At 33.1% G+C, this 23,772-nt stretch overlaps 1 protein-coding gene across 1 annotated transcript; it reads right to left on the reverse strand.

Moving 5' to 3' along the window:
* Positions 1-2,606: 2,606 nt before the first annotated feature.
* Positions 2,607-16,701, reverse strand: LOC148624649 (uncharacterized). Its single transcript, XM_088571026.1, has 8 exons — positions 16,477-16,701; positions 16,027-16,119; positions 11,644-11,802; positions 9,902-10,814; positions 9,001-9,204; positions 8,241-8,326; positions 4,650-4,844; positions 2,607-4,221 (listed from the first exon to the last, which is right to left on the reverse strand). The coding sequence occupies exons 1-8, from the start codon at positions 16,699-16,701 to the stop codon at positions 4,045-4,047; spliced, it is 2,052 nt and encodes a 683-aa protein (XP_088427152.1). The 3' UTR covers positions 2,607-4,044.
* Positions 16,702-23,772: the final 7,071 nt, after the last annotated feature.

Raw genomic sequence — 23,772 nt, forward strand, 5'->3', positions numbered from 1 at the left:
GAAAGATGCAAAATTTCTCTTGCATGCTGGTTTTAGTTAGCTATGTATTTTATGGTCAGGCGCGTAGCTGTCGTTAGGCAAAAAAGCCTCTGCCTGCACTTAATTTTGCCATTATTTTGTTTTTGAGATAAAATACATCCAGGAGAAGCATAAATGATGCTCTAAAACGCTATCTCCGCTGAGCTTCGCCCCCTGGACCCCCTGTCGTAATTTTGCTTACACTTCAATTTGGCCTCAGCTACGCTCTGATGGTTATTTTTAAACCCTTCCATTTCAAGTTTTACTCTTTTCCATTGACTTTGGTCTGTGCCTAGGAACTTGATGGCGGATGCGTGTGAGTGCTACTGTAAAATATGATATAGCTTAACGAAGCAAGATTTCCCGTGATGCCTAGGTCAATTTCAGACACTGTCGTGGCTTCATTGACAAAAATGGTTAAATGCGTTAAAATTTTGAATATTGTACACATAAATTTAAGTAAAATTTAAATTCTAATATTTAAAAATTGACAAAGATTTCTTTACATAAAAATATAAATGTTAAATAGTTAAAATTAAGAATAAAAATGGATAAAATTTTACACACATGTATCTTTATATATTGTAAATGTGTTAGTTATCTGCCTCTTGTTACAGTGTAATTCCTGTCAGGGAGTATTAATAAAACTTGTAAAATTGTAAACTTGTATAAAATAGGGCTGCAGTTAAAATGTTATGAACGGATTATCTGCATATTCGTCACAAGTTTAATTTACATATTAATATAGGATGGTCCGATTTCTGCTTAAAACTGTTATATTTCTTTTAAAATCATAAAAAGAAATTACGAAATTGAAATGTACCCAATGTAGCTTATATATGATGTCAGTACGAAGCCTATATATATATATATATTTATGATAATAACAGCATATCATCTGTAATCATTATGATCATTAATCAATATTTTAATTAGGTCCGGCAAAATAGCCATTGCCATGATCTATTGCCTGATTGTAATAATGATATTAAGCTTGTTTGCAGGTTTTAAATTATAGACCATACAGTCTTTGAATTTTGATCTATGTTGGTCAAAACCGTATGAAAAGTGTAGCATAAAATATGCAGACCTAAGAAAAGCAAAGGTCAACATTTTGCCATAAACATAGTCAATGGTTAGTTTTAAAGAAGCCATTTAGATCGAGTCCTTGCGTTAAAGTTCTGCTCTAGGCCACAGTAAACGTTTTACTAGCACATTTATATTTCTCATAGGCATTTAGTTCCAAATCGTAGATATTCAATAGCAATAAGCATTTTGTTCTTGACAGTACGAGTTAACCAGCTTCAATGTGAAACGATAATGCACTATCAAAGTAGGACAATCAACTTCAAAGCCTAGATAATTGCTGCCAATGATTCCCTAACGACGTGATGGCTTTCTCAGAACACGTTAATTGAACAATTGACTTTCTTAAAGTGCTTTAGTCTGACATGTCATAATGGTTATGAAAGTCATGTTTTTTTAATTGTATTTGAAGGACAATCAGTGCATTTAACAAATGTTGAGATGTCTTTTTATATGTTTATTCTCGATGAACTTATCTCTATGAATTTTATTTTAACAGCACGAAGGAAACAAATAGCTGGGTAATTCTGCAGGAAAAACAATAAAAGGATGTCACGCTATAGTTTAAAAATGCACGTAGAAGCTATTTTTATAGTGCATTTAAGACAGAATTTATTATTACTGATTAATCACTTTAACATTATGGCTATTATCTATGACTGCTGCATTCTTTGTGCTTCTATGGGTGCAAATTTCGCTGACCATATCTTTCAACCTGGTTCATTGTGTTATAATTTGGTTAAGACGGAATTGATGACATTCCCTCTCCAATAAATTTAAAAGCTACGAAATGAAATGGCGTCCTTCCGTTTTTATTCTGCAATGAATTAAGACCAAACTCAATGCATACATGAAATTATTATCTAAATTTCATTTAGAAAAAAGTTAAAAAGGTCGCACAGTCAATTTTTTACACGGTAGAGGTCAAGGTCACGTATAGCCCTTATTTTATATTATTTGATCGATATTTTTATTGTTTCTGTTTTCTTTTCTTGACACTGTCATTGTCTTTGAACGATCAATTCTCCAAAATAATACTTTCTATAAGGGTACCGCAGCTCGTCAGCTCATTCTCTCGGTTGTGGTTTTTTTTCCCATTGCATTGCTGTGACCCTTTCGTGATTTCCATTCATTTCATTTATACTCACACAAAGCCTCTTGTCTTTTTCTACATAAGACTTAGGGCAATCTCGTTCATATCGAAATGAGACACCCGAAAGTAAAATTAACTGAGATCAAAAAAAGAAATCTAACACCGAACAACATATCGGAACCGATCGAAAACACATCGTTAACTAAATTGAAAACTGAGAAACTTGGACTTCAACAAAATCTGTGAGCAGGAATCAGCAGCACTGATAGAATTATAGCAGTTCCGTCTTTTACGAAACACCCATTGAGTCGTGTCTGACCACTTATAATTGAATGGAGACATTCATGAACTGGTTCACCACCCGTGTTAAATAGAATACATACTGAGAAATTGTCGATATATGACGGAATATTTTATTTCAATTTCAGATAATTATGACAAGACTTCAGTTATTGGATTATCCCAGTGACAATCTTTATACCATTTAGTAAGTATTTGGAACCTTCTTCTTATTGGGAAACAAGTCGCTTTGATTAGGTTTCCAACATGCTCTACAATACATTTATTGGCAAAAGTCTTTTACAAAGGAATTGAATCATACTCAATCGCTAGTTCTCGTAATTAACAGGTGGGTTTATTCAGAGTTTCATGGTGATTCCTTTCTCAAGCTAACATAATTCTTTATTAAATCAATGGTCATTAATATAGCGATATTGGATGGAGCGGTAATCACCTTCTTATATGACAGTTATATGTAATGGTCAATAATGGAAGTTTTTCGTCAGCGCTTTGTCATTTCAGGACTTCTGTAAAATTACAATGAAACTCTGTGAATTCGTGTAGGTTGGGTCGGTTTGGTCATCAAAATATTCATATAATATTCTAAAAATATGTATGACTATAGGTACTGAAATCGTAAGAATAAATGTTATTTCCAGATGTACTATAACATATCAGCGATAAATAAAACTGCCAGTTCCTTAGCAACTCAATGACATGCTGAGACTGACTCGTTAACATGTCGAGACTGACTCAATAACATGCCGAGACTAATACAAAAACATGATCGACGAGAGTGACCCAATAACATGCTATGATTGACTAAATAATATGCCGAGACTAACTCAATAACATGCCGAGCCTGGGCCAATAACATTTTGAAACTGATTTAATAACATGCCGATATTGACTCAATGACATGCTTAGACTAACATAAAAAACATAATCGGCAAGACTGACCAAATAACATGCTGGAATTGACTGAATAATATGCCGAGAATGACTGAATAACATGCCGAGACTAAGCCAATGAGACTGATTCAAGAAAGACTGACTCAATAACATGACGAGATTGACTAAACAACATGCATTATTATTATTATTCCTTTTTATCCAGACCTCAACTTTTACGATTATCTCTTTTGCTATGGGGTTTACACGGTTGTTATTAGCTGCAAACTTAAATGTTCCACAAGTCGAGACACTGACTTGGTTCAAGTCAACTGAAACCTAAAATGTTTATGTTGAATTTATCATAAAAGAGGTATCAGTATGGTAAACCCATACCTCGTACGGGAATATTGGTCAATTAATGCCATGCACTCTGCATTTCTCTGAAAAATACTTTTTTAATACAAAACAAAACAGACCCAGTGAGGGTCAGGTTCAAGTTTACAAAATATGACTAAGTTAACAATAAACTTAACAAGAATCAATGTTTTAACACTTGAAAGACAAGGTACAGGGGCAGATCCAGAAATTTAAAAAAAGGGGGCTCCAGACCTTCATTTTCTACCCGGTACCGACCCCTGGATCCGCCACAGGGAGGAACAACACTAATTCAACAGTCAAAGAGTAGCTCTGTAATTCTGTTGCAGGTTATGACTCTGTTCCAGTATAAAAGGGTGAACCTTTGTTTTAGCCTTAGGCCAGAATACAATACAAATTGCAATTAGAAAAATGATTGTCGCTATTGCAGTCAGGCTTATCATTCCAATGCATGACGCTTTCATCATGCTTTTTACCTAAAAAAGAAAACAAAATCACCCTTTTATTGCGGTCGTGGGAACAATACATATGATGTAGGTAGCTTGCAATATTAACACGTACGTTCAGAGTTCATGGCTATTGTTTGTAACTTAAAATACCCCTCAGTATAACGCCGGTAATTAAAAAAAACAATAGTTTTATATTGTTTAATATATCGCAAATCGATCTTTTTATAAAAGCCCGAATATCAGCTAATGCAAGGGATGAAATGAAAAAAAGGTCGAACATATTATGACATTCTAACCTTCACGAACACTGAATCCATTCTGACCATACTCAAGGTTTTGTTTATCAATATTGTCGTAACATTTCTTGAAGCCTTCAATAATAATATATATGCAAGCTTTAAACGTTTGTGATTTTGTCAAAACTCCAAAAATAATGGATGGTTGTAACGACCTACCCGTGTATTGTACTGGTTTATACTGGAAACTGACAATTCAATACTTGAACTCCGAATATAGATCAGAATTGGAACCGACCAATCAACGTACGGGAATATTTCACGTAAGATGCCATCTAAACTTTGCAGGTTTAGTCTCTCTTCTTCATGTAAAACTTTTCGCCAAAATCTTCCCGATATTGGTTCAACGTCTATCTACAAAATAAAAATTGTTCTACTTTAGCATGATCGAATGAGTTGTCATTACTAAAAGGGGGGGGGGGACACATTTGATATACTTGAACTTATAGGGTCTGTAGTAGATCCCTGTGTGGCACGCTGTCCGCATGACTTTCTGAAGTACAGTGGGTGTATTTGCTATTTCGAAGCTTTACACCTCTGCCAAATTCGGTACTTAACCCCGTGTAAATTAGTACAATGCAACGGAGAAAGCTTTGAAGAATTGTAATGAGTAGTGCTTTTGGCTTTTTTCACATCTTGTGCATGCGAATCTGGAAAACAACTTTCCGGTCTAACGGGCGATATATATCATAGATACATCGTGAATAATGCATTGCATGCTGGATCAAGGGATACCGATTTCAACCTGAGCGCCTCTGACTTGAACACGATATTGATCAAGTGTTGATATAGTATGCAATAGGAATTTTATCATATGTTGCTCGTTTGTTCATTTTATTATATATTTGTGTATTTGAAATTTTAGTGTAAATAACATTTTATTCAGTAGAGGGCTGAATAGGATCGGGCAGCAGTCAATGCCTATATGAGCCTTCTCCAAAAATACAAGGTACAATATTTACATTCGATAAGCAATACAAAATAAACTGTTGTGTACATTGTATGTATATGCATATAATTAGCATGGCTACTGTATTTGTAAAATTTGTAAAATTGTTAATTTGTTGATGTATATTGGATTAGAGAGGATTAATGTAAATTCAACAATTAATATGACTGTATGTTATGATTTGGCTTTTACCATATGCTTATATTGATTGATAATCTCATTGATACTAGTTTACAAATTATTACAGTAAGTAATAATTGTAATAATATATCAATGTTTTATGATTTTACTCCAATAAAATAATATTGATTTTGAATGTTACTGACAATTTTATGTCAGTTTTAAAATTTTACCATAGTTACAGATCATTGATATTTCTAGAAGCTTTATACGAGGTAGAAAGTGCTCCATACGTTCATTGCACGACACTTCAAGAACATGTTGAAATAAAATACAAAAAATACCATTCATACATAAATGTTGCAAAATTGCACTATGCTGTACACGTGCTTTAAGGAGTAACCTTTTATCACCAGAATTGGAATCAAATACACAAGTTGATCGAGAAAAAAAATTGTATACAAGAAATACTCAAAACGAAAATCGAAATACAACGCCAATTTCAGTACAAATATGTTCTACCATGTACAGTACAATAGTTTTAGTTTTTTTATATAAATTTTGTGATGTTGCAAATGTCGGTAAAAAATCTGATATAACTGAAGTCATACAAGTCTGGCTGCTGGGCTAGCGAATGCTATAGAGGACCATTAATCCGCCATAGTGGCATTGACCAAGATACTTTTAAATACAAGAATAATAATTATACATAGATATTGCAAAACACACGTGTATCAAGAGTAGTATCTTATCAGCAACATTAGAACCAAATACATGATATTACAATTGTTCAAGAGTAATCAAGGAAACCAAGATTCTATCGCAAATCAAAAGAATATAATCCAGGAACAAAGACCAGACATGGAAAACAGACACACATACAACAAAGAACATGAAATAACTAAAATCATATATACAAAGTATTAAAAAAAATACAAAGTAACAAAAGCAAATGGGCAAGACGGACTCCACTAAAAACTGGGGGCATGGACTAGGTGCACCGGTAGGGTTGATGTCCTCTGCTTTTCTAGAAACACCCGCCGAGTTGCTCATTAAAAGTCAAGTCCTGGGTAGACGAAAGAGGAAAGGAAAACTATGACACATTGAACAAATTAGTTTTCATGGTGCAGATGGATACACCGTAACGATCCACGAGTTCATGATGACGACTATAAAACTTCTTCTATAGTGATGACTTCAATCTTGTAGCAACATATCCCTGTTCAAGAAGCCCCAATTGTAAGAAGTCTAACGCGATTCAAAAAGGCTGCGTAGTTACGGCAAGCTCAAGCATAATGTATGAGTTATGATATGAAAAACTCCATACGCAGGTGCTGAAGGGATGTTGCCACAGATGAAAGGAAAGTTGACAATACGGTGTGAAACAGTTATCTTGTTTGTTGTATAGTTTGGTCAATAGTTTTTCTTTACCATCGATCCCTAAGTGTAGGTCAAGATATGAGACGTACTTTACAATGTATGTAGTATCCTTTATCTCAAATTATTTTGGTGTAGATACGATATATACAATCCCCGAATCTAGGATTGTTTAACGATAATAGTCATCTATATAGCGGAAACTGAGATAAAAGGATGAAGCTAAACGATGTTTCTTCTTTTGGATTAGATCAGCTATAAAGTCAGCCTCATAAGAATGAAGAAAGTAGAGGTCAATTACAAATTGGAATGCCGATCGTTTATTGAAACACGTGTTCACCACACTGGGCAAATATGTTTTCGATGAAAACAAATTCCAGCATTTTGAAAACATCTTCTTCGGTATATTTTGAAGGTGATTTGGAATGTTTTTTTTTTATAAAGTACCAAGAAATACATATTTGTATATAGGTGTACCTTTTTTTGAAGTAACAACGATGTATTATGTTTTTGAGTCGGGATTTTAACTGTGTATGGGGAATAGAAGTATAAAGAGTTGAAAAACCACAGGTTTTAATGAAGTTACAAAAGGTCGGTGCAGAAAAAAAGCAATAGGTGTCATTGGCATGATTTTATCATGATGGAAAAAGAAAACATTTTCTTTATACATTGTATTTCAATTACGGAGCAGAGTGCAATAAGCTGAAAGAAACAACCGTAACAGTTCAAGTACTTTAGCCATACTATACGGCTATGCCATACGGGGAAACAGACTGATTGCATGCATCTTTACCAAATATACAGAAACCATGTATTCATAACAAGGGTAGATATAGCACAAGGAAGATGGAATATCAGTTGATCATCTGTGAAAGTACTATTGTTCGATGGATTCAAATTTTCATGGTTTTTCTGGATAGGCCAAACCATGAAATTTGAGTCCCAATGAAAAGGAGAATCCCATTAATATGTATACTGAAGACCTCAAAACCACGAATTCAAGAATCCACGAACTTGTGTTTCCAAATCTACGAATTAAAGTACTTTCACAGTATCTGGGTTGTTAATCATTCATTGTGTAGTGGGTTTAGCAAGGAAGGAAAGGACTAAAATGACACATACTTATTCTAAAGTTTTGTATGAAGTCTGAAATGATAACTTTAATCTAATTAGCATAAAATATATTTTCGTTCAGGCCGTGTTTTTGGATTTTGACTGATTTGAATTACCCCACTGCTGTATTATTTGCCGATGTTTCGTGTATTTTATACAAATGTCAATTTCATGAATCCAATTTTACTTACATACGAACCACCATATGATTTTTTCACATAGCCATCTATACTGTCACAACAAAATAGACTTATCCCCATTTGGCACTTTATTTCTCCTGTAAAAGACAATGAACATTCTTTTTTTTTCTATTTTGTATCATGGAATCCATTGAAAGAAATAAACTTCATATCTTTTTGACAATATTTAATGTAAAGATGTCCGCTGGTCTCATTTAGGAATTTTTGTCAGATTTTTGAGATCGTCTGAATGCCTTTATTTTTTGTGTCCATGTTCTGATCCATGTGACAAAATATTTGCAAATCCTTGTTTTTTTTTGTCATAGGTTTAAAGAATGTTTAAAGGTGCTAATGCAAAGTCAAAGAAACCAAGAATCATATTATTTTTCAAAAACAAGATCAACAATTGATCTAGCAATTTTATTCGGAATTTTTGTTCCCAAGACAATTGCTTACACATCTATACCAAAAGTTGAGAAAACTTGTTAATTTAAAAATGAGCAGCAAACATCCTTAAAGTCATATTCTTAGTTTTCATGCCATTTTCCATCAAGAGGCATTATATTTTTCACTTCTATATTGTCCCGAAAAAAAGAAACCAGGGTACTATATAAAAGGTCTTTAATAAATAAATGTTTTGCCACGCTTTACGTTATAAATGTAAAAAAGAAACAAGCTTTCGGATATGTTTACCTGTTAATAACTTTTGATTAACCCTTTACTTATTAGAAGATTTATTTTACACATTCTGTATATATCTTATGTTACATACCATGTATAAATCTGTAGAGATCAACTCCTGAAAACTCAACCAAGCCTTGTAAAGCAAAGATCATGGAACAGCCTAATTCAAAACTAAAATGTTTGAAAATATCTAACGACGCACGATACGTTGAACAGCACTTAAAGTCCTTTAATGGCGGTAGGAAATAAGTGTAATGGTGAACATTGTATGAAATAGGTGTGTTTTGGTATTCTGAAAAAAAAATGAGTGATTTAAAAGCATTTATTGGTTTTTTTCCAAAGTAACAAAGTTTACATGAAAAATCAGATTTCCTTTTGAGATAACAAACATTAGAATCGGTGTCATCCCACGGTAACATAAGATTAAATTCAAGCAGAGTTTGTTACTTTCCGTTTTTGTGTTTAACGTCGCACATCAAATTTTATTCGCACAAAAATATACCTGTTTTAAAAGAGGCATAAAACATTTTAAATTCTATGTATGTCACAAAAAGGACAACCATTTGGTTGTCGGAGAAAAACCATATCTGACCAGGTTTTTTTCCCTCTTTTTTTGATTGCTTAAATATATTGAAACGTCTTCCATGTTCTATATATTCAATTTAAATTACATTGACAAAGAGTTACAGTAATCAAGGGAACCAAGGTTATAGCGGTAATCAAAAGAATGTAATGCAGGGACAAAGACCAGACAAAGAAAAGAGAGATACACAACAAAGAACATAAAGTAACTAAAATCATACATACAACATAGAAAGTCAAACGGTTTGATTGCTTCTGAAAAAAATGACATCCCTAAAAGCGTTTTTGAAATTTTATCGCACCACGTGCGGACAGAATATCATACTCAATACCTCCATGGACGCACGTGTAAAACCAAAACGAAATCAAAACTGTAATAAACAACACCGAAAAACCGATATACATACTGTATAGCACCATATTATTTGCTGAATTCCGACGAAGCAGGCAAGTTGACAATGTCACAATCACACTGAAATGGCTGTTTTCTTTCTCCATCTGCAGTGTAAAAATACCTTTCTTATAATCTGCCTCTTGCTGATACCCTATGACTAGTTGTTGTACTTGGAAAGATCTAAATATAAGCTTGCTACGTTCTGTATTATTACGTAGTAATGGTACCAAAAAATCAAAAATAAAGCCTTTGAGACCGAAGATATAATCTGTCCTATATTGGTAAATAGACATCAATGTCTTACATTCTGTATCTGTGTCATAGCAAAACATTTTTCTGACCCAATCTGATGAAAACATAAAACAGTCCTTGTTCGATTTGTTTATACTTTGTAAAAACTGGAAAATTCCACAAATGTTGTAATAATTTGAGTACATTAATCCAAAGTCGTCCTTGTAAGAAGAACAAAAACTTGAGTTGCTGTACTTAGACTTTGTTTGACAATCATATGGTGCCGTGACCAGAAATTGTTGACATTTGTTCAGTGTATCGACTGATGAAGATAACCCTAGTATTGACGGAGAAGATATGACATCGTATAATCTTCCCATTTCATAACGTGTAAAATCTGAATTGTTTCTATATTCTAATAGTGTACTTTTGATATCTGTATCATTCAAAGCTATCCATCCACCAAACGATATATTCCGGACTTGTTGAAAATCTGCTTCTAGACAGTCTGTGTTCCAATTGCTTTTATTTACGGATCCAAGGAGAGAAAATAGGTTGTCTGAACTGTTTGTTTGAATTGCACTCAAACCTTCTATTTTGGATTTGATCCAGTCTGGGATATCTTTGATAATGTAATCTTCGTAGCTTTTGAAATTTCTAATTTTTTCTAGTGTCTCTAAATCAACCGTAGAAATCTAAAAAAGTAAGACAAATTCTGCTATTTAGTTTCCAATACTTACGTGACACCATATTTCCAATTCAATTAAGATCTTTTATCATTTCAAAAAGGCTTTGCAATTATTTGTCTACGAACGTGAATGCTTAGATAAACAAACTGTACTTCAATATGTTAAAAAAAATTGCGCCAAAAAACTGTCTGTCTGTTACGAATTAATGCACTCTACAAAGAGCGCACCCAGAAACTTTACACTGTGAACCAGCGCTCTGAATTCCCTTTAACAACAGTTTTCGAAGTATATGTAACATTAGTCACGAACTCCTTGAAAATAAAAAAAGTTGAAATAAATACCTCTCTGGTCGTGAAAGTATTTAAATGTTAAATAATATGATGAAAGAGTGATCGTAATTGCAAAACCAAAGTATATTAATATTGGGACATTAAAGTAACAGCACTATATGTAAGCTTATCTTTTGTTATATTCATTATGTTCAGCATACCAAAGTTTGCAATATTAAAATGAGTGGCATGTTGTATTTAGACACCATAGAGTCGATGCAACTGTCGTTGAATCAAAGGTCCCGAGGGATTTCACCAGCCCAGTAGACAGTATTGTCTGCCCCGTTTGGTATCGTAGATATTTTTTATATTGTACTTGGCAGAACTTCTCTGTGCTGGATATGCCTGCTATTACGATATTGTTGGTTTCAAATGCTCCTTTGTTACAATTTATTTTTGATGTGGACCTCGTTTTTGGTTCTAATGCTGCTGAACATGTGCACAGCATACCTAAATTTGCAATATTTCTTTGAGTCTTAAACTGGACCAACATTCTATCTTCTCACCTTGTCAATTTCAGTACACGCTATTCCACATTCAGACCTAGTTGTACTGACATCGAAATCAAATGTGATAACATATTTATATGTCAAAAACCCTCCATTAAACATAATGTCTGCTTTTGTTGCCTTTTTCTCATAAACATAAGGTCCTACTTTCTTGAACTGAAAAAATAAGGTTCATATATAATATATCTATCGTTTTGTACGAAAAACATACATGTAATGCTTCACAGAGGATATATCGAATATACCCTCTACAATATTCAGTGCAAAACCATGTTACTTTGTGCTCATCCACCTAGTACGCTGCAAACAATAAGTGCCGTGTCTTGTGATTTTTCATACCCTGGACATCCTGGATATGTAGCAAACTAGGAAGCGGATACAGGTCTTTCACAGCAATTTGGGAATAAAATTTGAAAACCTATCTTGAAACACTTTTCGTTTTATTAGTACTAGTAATTTCATTTTTATTGCACATTGTCATTTCTATTAAAACGCCAAAAAAAAAAATGTTTGGCATTGGCTTTATGTTCAATTCTGAGACCATTAACACAACTTTCTTCATCGGAATCAAAATACTTTGGAAAGTTGTGTTTAACAATTTGTCTGAGCTGAACATCGGCAAAAAATTGGGAAGCTTCAAAATATTATGACGCAAATAATATAGTCGGCACATCTTTATGGGTAGAAAAGCTATTATTCCTCCATAAACCATAAGTAACAGAGGTATTAAGAACTAACAAGGTGAATAATGCGCTCGGAAAATCTGTATTGTAAGGATTCGTGAATTGAATATTCGTTTATTCGACCTTACCAATCTCAGTAGTGAATGTTGATAAAAAACTTATATAGGGACAACTTTTTCGATGTACCTGTGTATAATGATGCAGCCTGTCCTATGGTATGTTTTTCTCGTCGTTCAATGAAGACCAATGGGTGGCCTTGGGTTGACATATTCATCCCGATGGGATTGTTGTCTCTCTGACATATACACCATACCTATTCTCGTTACATTATAAATTTTCACACCGACATGTTCTGATATACAATCGTTTATATTGAATGAGGCCTCAAATGGAGAAGCCAATTTTTAATTCACGACATCTTTTAACAATGACAATATATTTTACTAGATTTTTTAACACACTCTAAAGTACAACAACATATGATTTCATTTTAATAACTTTAATAACACAACTGCATAGAGTATGTAAGTCTCGTCATGTGACTCCGTGATTTCACGAGAATGGGTCCTAATCTACTATTCGAAAGCATAGAGATTTGTCAATTAGAGAGCGTTGAGTATTGTGTTAAGGGCAAAAATCTTCCTGTGCAAAAAATACCGATAAATATGACAAAGAACTATTTCTACATGATAAATGTACTAAGAAAAACATAAACTAGAAGATTTTGCATTATTATATAGCGTTTCGAGTACCCGGAAGTAACAATAAAATACAGGCAGGCCTTCGGTTTTCAATACGTTCTACATCGGAAATTCCGGTAAAGAACTTAAACTAGGACGAGACTTACATACCCTGTTAAATGAATTTGTTAAATTATAAGGGCACAGAAATGTACAGGTATTTAATACAATTTCTGATACTACAAGTTGTAATTTTTTTAAGTACTAAACAGAAAGTTGCTTCGTGGGTCTTTGTTCTCTGACATTTTTATCTTTTCCTTTATCATGCAATACCCACTAAATACTTAAGTAATTATTTTAACCGTTTTATAACCAAGACAATCCTTCTACTTAAAGGAATTTGGAATGGGTGTTTTTTTTCAAATTTTATTTGATATTTCTTCGCAGCACTAGTCATTTGCCTTTTATGGTCACGTTTATTCGAGGACGTGACGGGAAGTTAATAATGTTTTTTCGTTTAAGTTAAGAAATGAAGTAATTTGATTCTAACCTTCGATGTTTTTCGTCTGACATGACAAAATATCAGATATGATAATCAGTTCTTGGGATGGATTTTGGTAAATCTATGAGAATTCAGGTCTTGAGGTATCAAATTCCAAAAGAACATTCAGGCACACATGATCCTTATACGTATGATGATGCATTTTCTGTACTATTTGACTAATTACTTGACTTAACTGATATCTAACATTTCATATAAAGCCAGGTGAAAAGGATAATAAAACTGTCATGTAATCAATAGCAGGAATGACATTTGACGACCATAGGGGTTTCTTGTAATTAAAAGTTGGAATTCATCTAGAATATTTTTGGGCACTTTTCTTCTGATGCCGATAACACCATCCGGCAGACCAACCCCTATCCAGACATGAACAATTGATGACTTCTTTAGTTATGAAGAAAAAATGGAATCCATCTTAATATACTACAGATGATAATATCCTATCTCACATACATTTTTACTTCTACATAAATAAGGATGTTTTGCTTTGTACGTTAGCTATAAGAAATAAGGCATTAATGCGATGTAGAAGTTCCAATGAACTCTTAGAATGCGATGTAAAGATTTAAATGGACTCTTAATTTAATATAAACTGAATAGTAATATAAGGAACATGCGCAATTAATGAATATTTTCCACAAACGGAAAAAAAAAGATCGCGTGTTTTGTGTATGGGACATGAAAAAGAAGAGAAGAAAAGAATAGTGTGTTTTACTGTGTTTAGTTCATAAAAGGGGAACATATCGCGTACCAAACAGCTGTGATATTTAAATCACCGCACCGTGCAAAACGTTTAAATTTTTGAAAAGTTAATAGATGCAGATTTAGTATCTATTTTATTACATGATTCTTACTTTATTATGTTCATATCATTTTAAAAACCTACAATATTAATCTTTTAGTTATGAATACATATATAATATTTATGTATATTTTATTTGCAAATATCTTTTTTGCTTATTATATTAAATTAGGCTTTTTTCTATTAAAAAGTGCATGCAGAATGAAGCCTTTACTTTTTAATACAATTCTGACATTTGTCCTCAAAATGAAAGACTGATCCACTTCTGTCAAATACTTTTACCAAGTACAACACTACAAGTAATTATTTTTTTATGGGATCAGATGCCCCTTTTAAATGAGACCGTAATATCGTTTATTTTGTTGATTAATCCTACCAGGAGGAATGATCCAGCCAGCGAAAGCTATATTTTTATATAGCCTAGCTGGCCGAGTGGTCTAGGGCGCTGGACTTAGTGCAGGCGGTGTTGCCATAGATGTCACAGCGGTACGAGTTCGAGGAGGGATTGAAAAAATTTGAGTTCTAACATCGTTGGGAATTTTTCAGACCCTTCTATAAGTTTACGTTATCTTCCATGTATCAATTTGATCCGATGGAGCAGTGTAGCGAATAGAGTCGTCCCATTCTGAGATGTTGTATATATATATATATATATATATATATATATATATATATATATATAAAGGTCTGAAAAATTCCCAACGATGTTAGAACTGTCAAATTTGCGATGCAAATTTTTGGTCGTTCCCTCCGCGGGACTCGAACTTGTACCGCTGTGACATCTATGGCAACACCGCCTGCACAAAGTCCAGCGCCCTAGACCACATATAGTACCTTATATGATTAATCATGTATACAAATGTTAACCTACAATGTATGAAGGTAATTTAAAGCAGAATGAAAATACGTGACTCTTTTTTTAGTGAATCAATTGATTTAAATTCAAATACAGCAAATATTTTTCGATATAACGACAAATGATTTTACACGCTACATCATGTTTATACATATTACAAAATGATAATGCATCTAATAAATTTTGTCATTGCAGATTTATTTTATCAGGATATTTAAAGAAGGAAGACGTCTCCATTGAATCAATTTATGATAAAAAATCTAAAACGTTTATATCTTTTTAGTTGATAATTTAATGAGAAAAAACAAACAAAAACAGACAAACAAAAAAAAAAAAAAACAAACAAACAAAAAACAGGATGATTCATTTGAAAAATGTAAAAACTAAATTGAAATGGGAAATTTTACTTTATTTTTACGTACGATCAGAGTTTTGGTATGTACCTTTACATAAGTTTATTAAGAACCAAGAAATAGGAAAACCGACGTTACAGACATGGGAAGTAGAAGGATAACACAATCTCAGGCACGATAATCTCATGAACAGTCCGTTAATATATCTGAACAGCAAATTTTGTTTTATTTCCTGTATTTTTATAGTAATGACGTACAGGATCACCTAAAATGTTGATAAGTGTTATATTTCTTATTTCTATCATTTCATTAAATAAAATAGATGTTCATTAAAACTACAAATTAAGAAATATGCATATTACCAATGCGCGAATATACTTAGTTTTGTATCGTTATCAGAAAATAAATCGATGCCGAATTTTAGCAGACAATATTATTATTTACCATGGGAGATGCTTCGCCGTCTAAAACTTGCTGTAAATTCGTTATGTTCCGAAAATATATCTTCTCTTTTCTGACCAGCTGCTCGTCAAACTCCTGAAAATATTTTCTATATTTATTAATTGTAGTTATCATTCTCCTATAAAATGGGATAATAACTATGCTAACGATAGTTTAAATGTAATGAATCAACAATATTAAACATATTGGTGTATCAAATTCTTAACTAACGGAATCGTTTATTTAAAGAAATTAAATTAAAATATGCTTTAAAAAACGGAACAAAAATCGAATAAAACAAGGTAAAGAAAAAAAATGAACATAAAAATATGACAAATACAATTTGCTTACATGAACATCCGAGCATTTTGAAGGATTGTGTCAAGGTTACAAAGAAACGTTTACTAGCAACATGCAATAATTGAAATAACTTAAAACTAAATGGACACTTACCCACTCATGAAAGTGGTCGTATCTCTCACTAACAACACATAGGTCTTCTTTTATTCTTTCTTCAACGAATCCTGGGAACTTTAATCCAACGATTAAGCCGATTGAAAGGACCAGGAATGAAACACACACAACTCCAATTCCTAAAATCCTGGAAGACATCGGAGTCGTTTTAGAAGTTTGTTCCAATGTCTCTTTCGCCTCTACCCAAAAACTTCTGTTTGGCATTTTTTGTCCTTTGACGTTGATTATAGACGAAAAGGAGATCTCTATTACAGTTTTACATACACATAAAGGGCTAATGCTGAAAACCTGTTTCCTTAGGTAAAGTTGAATGTTGATTTCTATTTTATCCAAACGGTTAACCTACAAAACATCTGCCAATAAAGCTTTGAAAATATTAAGTTTGTCATTTCATTTGTCCACAACAGTAATTTGATAGGTAATGAATGACAGTTGGATTTGCGTCTTTATTAATCCGATTCATATGGAAATCTCGGCTAATGATCGGTATCGTCTATTTTGCTATAACAAATTCCAAAGCTTGCTCGTTAATCGACAGGTTTTACAGCTCGTGTCTATAATTCTACAATAGTCTTTGAAGTAGCTGATTGGACTCTCATAATGTTCCGAGGGAACTTGATAACAAATCAAGACTACCAATGAGACGGTTATTATTGACATTACATGTAGTTTTGCACAGAAATATTATGAAACAGCCCATTCAGAGGCATATACTGTATCAGAAAATTTCAATTTAAGTACCACTCCATATAAAATTCAGACACTGTCCATGGCAACCTCCAAATGTAAAACTAAGACTGGTTATGTGATCTATTACGGTTCCTGAACAAAAAATAAAAAACAAAACAAAACAAACGCAAAAACAAAAAAACTGAAATCAGTGGGTGTTTGACATGCATGAATCACCTCCTGTCTGATTTTTATAAAGACGGCTACTTAATAATCTGTTCTGAAGCGCGAATCTCTTGCAGTGTTGACTCAATGTTGACTTTGCAACGCAATGGGTTTTCCTCAATATTTGTTGTTTTTTTTTCAGAGCCATATATAATGATAAATGTATAAACACATGAGTTTCGACTTTAAATCCACATTCATTTTTAAGTAATTTGACCATAATGGGAACGGGAAGCTGGATATTCATGATCCGATGACAAAGACAAGACAATAAAAACAGATAAAACATTATTAAAAACACAACTTACTTAATAAAATAAAATCCAAAAACTAAAGAATAAATGAACTACATGCACTCCACTAAAAACTGGCAGTATGAATCTGGTGCCTCGGAAGGGTAAGCGTCTTTGGCATTTTGAGAAACACTCACTAAGTTGCTGTTATGATGTATTTACATCACATTTAATTCGCAATTAGGTGTTGATGGTCACATCCTTAAAACGCGAGGAGATTCTGTGTCAATGAAAATTTGAAAAAAGGAACAGTTATCATCGTTAAAGCACTTGAAATGATATGTCAATATGAAACTGATTATTTTGTCTTTTCGATATAGTGTTTCCACTTGAAAAAAAGAACCATACATTGAAGTACCTTTAAAACAGTGTCAGACTGACCCCGAAATGTATCAGAATATATTTATCATATTGATCAGAATTGAAAATATTTCAAATTGTGTTGCAAATGGTAGAACTTCTCTGTTATGGACTTTTTTATCGGTACTTTTGGTTTCGAGTGCTTCTTGTATACAATTATTTTTTTAATTTAGATCTTCCTATATATTTGATTTTAATGCTGCTGATGAGAGGTACACAGCATATCGAAAGTTGCAATATATGATTTGCAAATTGTATTAAATGAACAAAAACATAACTCAACAAACTAAAACGACAAGCTTTTTAGAAATGGAAACCGAAGATGGTACAAAACAGAGTAATCAAGAGAACCAAGGCCACAGCGGTAATCAAAAGAATGTAATCCAGGGACAAAGACCAGACATGGAAAACAGACGTACACAACAAAGAACATAAAGTATATCATATATACAAAGTAACAAAAGCAAATGAGCAACTCGGACTCCACTAAAACTGGGAGCATGGACCAGGTTCACCAGTAGGATAGGCGTCCTCTGCTTTTCTAGAAACACCCGCCGAGTTGCTGATCAAAAGTCAAGTCCGGGGTAGACGAAAGAGGAAAGGAAAACTATGACACATTGAACAAATCAGTTTTTATGGCGCAGATGGATACACTGTAACGACCCACAGGTTCATGATGACGACCATAAAACTTTTGTAGTGATGACGTCAATCTTGTAGCAGCATAACCCTGCTCCAGAAGCCTATTTATTATTGTAAAAAAAACTGATAAAGTCTTATTTATACCAAGAGCTCGACCAATTTGTAAGTCATGCTGATATGGTTGCCTGTTCATTTCGCTTTGTAATATTCAAAGTTAATTACTGTATCTTAATTAGCCGACGTTGGTATATTTACCAATAATTCTATTGATATATTATCTGTCGGAAGGTCGACCTTGGTGTTTTATACCCTTCGGATATCTATGTGGATGCTATTCAGTAAATGATCCCAACAACAATAAACAACATATTTCAATTACCCTTCTATACTGGTTGACAATAAATTGGATCTCCAATTAAGTCCACCTTGTTGATTTGTAACACGACTTGCTCTCAGCTATCTGGTATATTCAGGAGCGAGGTTTAAATAGTCTGTATTTTATGCCACCTTCAAGAAAAGGCAATTTTATAACATTTATATTTGTTTCGTACTGTTGAAACTATTGATTTTCCAGACTTCACAGTAGGAAATTAACCGTTTCTGTATACACTGCAATAGTTTAAAACTGAATTAAAAGGGTAATGAAAGTATATGAAGTTTGAAGTATTTTAGACCAAAGTAAAATACATACAAATTGTCATTTTGCACACGTAAGATGTCATTTAATAATTGTAATCAAAGATATACATATGTGTGCATCGTATGTATGTGATCTTTCCATTTCATATTTGGTTATGATGATGCAAATATTACATTAAGAAATAGTTTCCTTCGGAACGAAATCTGATCGCATTAAAAACGAGGCAAACTGTGCAAGTTGCCATACTTGTTTCAAATAATATGTAAAGGCAGGCAAATTTTTCTGCTTCTTTTAAAATATTTTAAATGTGCAAATGGTATGTGACTTTTAGCAAGTGGAAAAGTGCATGTTTTACCGTAATGAAACCTAGCAATCCCTTATATCAGTTATTTTAATGTTTATACTTTTTACAGTGTGATGATAGTGTTGACTGTAGATATCAAATGTCGTATTGAAAAACGTTGACTGTTCGAAACTATGAATATGTTTGACTTAGTTTAAATAATAAATCGTATCAAAAGGTATATTTTCTATGTATATATGCGTCATCATAAAAATTATGTATAAGAATACCTGAATATTTTTTTTTAATTCAAGCATTCCTTTTTGGGTGTATTACTATGACAAATACGATTATAGCATACATTCAAAAATAGAAAATAAGAAGAACGTTTCACTCAATATAAGAAACTTGTCAAGTATATCAGAAAATAGCAAACTTAAGGTGCATCTGCACTCTGGTTTGTGGTCTAGAGTGTAGGATGTTTATTTAATACACATTTTCTTTAAGTTTTTCTTTTGTTCGTGTCTGTTATTTTTGTCTCTATCTCCGTTTCTTGTCTGTTGTTTGTTTGACCCTCAAATCATATAATTTTGGCTGTCCTTAATCTCACCGAAAACATAAACACATAAAAACTTGTTCAATATTCTATTTCGCTTTATCTAGACTAAGAGCATCATTTTTATTACTATATATTTTTTTCCTTTTTTTTATATTAAATTGTGTCAGATCCTGTTATGGTTAACCAAGCAAATTAAATAAGTTCCTGGAATGCTTGAAGAAATATGTTAATGAATTAAACTTCATGCATTTCCCTTCGCATTTAAATAGCGGCTTTTTTTTAACTTACAATAACCTTTATCTTAAATTGCGTTCAGAATTCATATATATCTTTATGCCGTCCAATATGCTTAAATTTGGATTTACTGTCTTTCAGATATTCTGATCATTACCATTTTTTCATTATAATTTTCTCCGAAGCATAAGAGGCGCTATGGTTAACCATTGCTTAATTTCTGTTATAACGAACGGAGATAGAAGACGTAATAAACCGCTTGTATTAAATGCTTTAAAATCAGAGAAAGCATGAATCGTTACAACTATCTATGTGTTGTATAGGACAAATAAATACATCTTAAGTTTACATAAGCGGTCTTTCTATAATTATTATTTCAAGTAATATTGAAAAGGGTTGGATCCGAAGGGTCCCAGAAGAAAGGGGGCTCCAGGTTATAATAGACTCAAAAGTTTTGCACAAAAAAATATCATGAGCATACGAATATCTGATATCTGATATTTGAGCTTAATCTTACACATTGATTAGTTTGTTGGAGTGCAGATGTGTAATGCCAAAATGAAAATCACAAAGCCACTCAAAATGTTTATCTAGAAAACTCTTTAAGGAATTTATTTAATGGATGTAAATTTAAAAACTAGCCCTTTCCCGCTACTTGAGAGGGTGTTTGCACTGGGGAGCATGTCCACGTTTTCAATTAACACTTATCACTAACTGTTTAATCGAAGTGAGTGATATGAATATCCATCTGAGTTAATATATATCTATTTGTTCCCATATCAGTTGTTATACGATGTATGAACTACACTGATTCTGCCCATGGATTCTGATTCTGTGATTTAGGTTTTGTTTTTGTATTGCGATAAAACCAACTTTTGGGCTGTTAACGCTTCATTCAGCGGTGTATTTAACAAATATAAAAAGGTGGTTGAAAATTACAAACAATCCTTATTATTTTATCAATAATCCATCTCGTTACAAATTAACTGGCCATAATCAAAAAGTTAAATCGACGTTAATGATGTGACAATAACAAATTAGCTTATATTATAACTTATGTTGCGCGAAGAGAACCAACCAGTTAGAAGGCTTATTAAGGAATGACTGTTACAATTTGTCGATTCTATGAAGAAATAACCTTAATCACGTGGTGCACACTACACAGGTTATTTTAAGTGTGCACCTCGGGCATTGAAGTTATTTGAAATATAAACAGTCATTCCTTATAATTTAATTTAAGTACCAAAATTCAACGAATAAATCATTAAAAAGTTTGTTGACGTCACAGTCATTACAAAATTTGGTCTAAGAGATGATAACCGAAATTGTTTATCCAATCAGAAACCGTTTTATTCTGATATTAAATTATTTACAAATAAATAACTGTATTATGTTTTAATACACGTGTTGTCTATCAGTCCAATATATCTTTAATTAAATTTTAAGTCTTGCCTGATTAATAAACTACCGTACTTCACCCTTAACTGGATTTTACAATGTGACGGTACCGTTGGCAAAGCAGGACATGCTTACTCTTTTGGAGAACCCGATGTCACTCCAGTATAGGAGAGCTGAATTTGGTATATTGCTTCAATCCATAAAAGTTTCGCATCATAACTGATGTATGATGAGGTTTACGAGCGTGTTCGCTTAGCAGTACTTGTATTATACCAGCATAATGAAATGAGTTATACGAATCAATTAAAGTAATTAATAAAATTAATAATACATAGCACAGCATCAATATCTCATGCCTAAATCTCTTGAATTCTCTTATGTCGTTCGATGACAGCCACAAATCTTTGAAATATTAAGTTCGATATTCATGGTAAATAGATAAACTGAGATTAAATTCTCTTGTTATAGAGTCAACCAAATTAGAAAGTGGTCTGTTAAGAAGGTACTTCATGAACTGGATTGATTTTAAAGCATTATTGTCAAATACTTTACTATTTATAATTCGTTTAATAAGCGTATGCTAATCAAACTAACATAGAGTTAAGACATCTGATTTAAGGTTCCGAAGAGCCGTCAAGAGAACCAAGGCCACAGCGGTAATCAAAGGAATCTAGGGACAAAGACCAGACATGGAAAACAGACATACACAACAAAGAACATAAAGTAACTAAAATCATATATACAAAGTAACAAAAGCAAATGAATAACTCGGACTCCACTAAAAACTGGGAGCATGGACCAGGTGCACCAGTTGGATAGGCGTCCTCTGCTTTTCTAGAAACACCCACTGAGTTGCTCATAAAAAGTCCGGGGTAGTCGAAAGAGGAAAGGAAAACTATGACACATTGAACCAATCAGTTTTCATGGTGCAGATAGATTCATCGTAACGATCCACGAGTTCATGATGACGACCATAAAACTTTTGTAGTGATAACTTATCAACATAACCCTGTTCCAAAAGCCTATTTGATAGAATTCTAACAAGCTCTGGCATAACGTATGAGTTGTGATATGAACACTCCATACGCAAGTGCTGAAGTGATGTTGCTACAGATGAAAGGAAAGTTGACAATGCTGAATGAAAAGTCATCACGTTTGTCGTAAAATTTGGTCAATAGTTTTCCTTTACCATCGATTTCTAAGTGTAGGTCAAGATATGAGGCTGACTCCACAGTGCCTGTAGTATCCTTTATCTCAAGTTCTTTGGGGTAGATGCCATGTATCAAATCCCCAAAATAAGGATTGTTTAAAGATAATACGTCATATATATAGCGGAAACTGAGATTAAAGGATCTAGCTAAACGATATTCTTTTTTTCGGATCAGATCAGCTATAAAGTCAGCCTCATAAGAGTGAAGGAAACGGTCAGCAAGGAGAGGAACACAATTTGTTCCCATTGGAATGCCGACCGTTTGTTGAAAAAAACGCGTCCACCACATTGGACAAATATGTTGTCGATTAAAAATTCCAGCATTTTGTAAACATGGAAGATGATTTGGAATTATTTCTTACAAAGGATAAGGAATCTCTACAAAGAACTATATATTTGTATCTCAGTGTACCATCTTTTTGGGAAAAACAACGATGTTTAATGTTATTAAGTCGGGATTTTAACTGAGTATGGGGAATAGAATTATACAGTGTTGAAAAATCATTGGTTTTAATGCTATTATATTCTGATAATAGTCTTGAACTGACTGACTCCAAAAGATTTTTCGAATTTTTCAGGATCCACATTGAATTATTACCACTGCGAGAGTAACAAGTGTTGTGGTAGGACTGCAGACCCTCTTTGACAGCTGTGAGTATAGAAGTTAAAAGTTTTGAAAGAGGTTTGGTGGTACATTTTGCAGATCCAGCTATGTAACGTTGTTTGTATGGATTCTTGTGGAATTTAGGAATCCAGAACATA

Source organism: Perna viridis, chromosome 2, assembly GCF_037379345.1.
Source record: "Perna viridis isolate PV_CMFRI_1.1 ecotype Kerala chromosome 2, ASM3737934v1, whole genome shotgun sequence".
Lineage (NCBI taxonomy): Eukaryota > Metazoa > Mollusca > Bivalvia > Mytilida > Mytilidae > Perna > Perna viridis.

Coding starts and splice junctions, on each gene's coding strand:
- LOC148624649 (XM_088571026.1), bottom strand. CDS start 16,701: ATGCCAAACAGAAGTTTTTGGGTAGAGGCGAAAGAGACATTGGAACAA. Junction 8,327..9,000: donor TCTCTACAGATTTATACATG/GTATGTAACATA, acceptor TGTCTTTTACAG/GAGAAATAAAGTGCCAAATG. Junction 4,222..4,649: donor TAAACCAGTACAATACACGG/GTAGGTCGTTAC, acceptor TTTCTTTTTTAG/GTAAAAAGCATGATGAAAGC.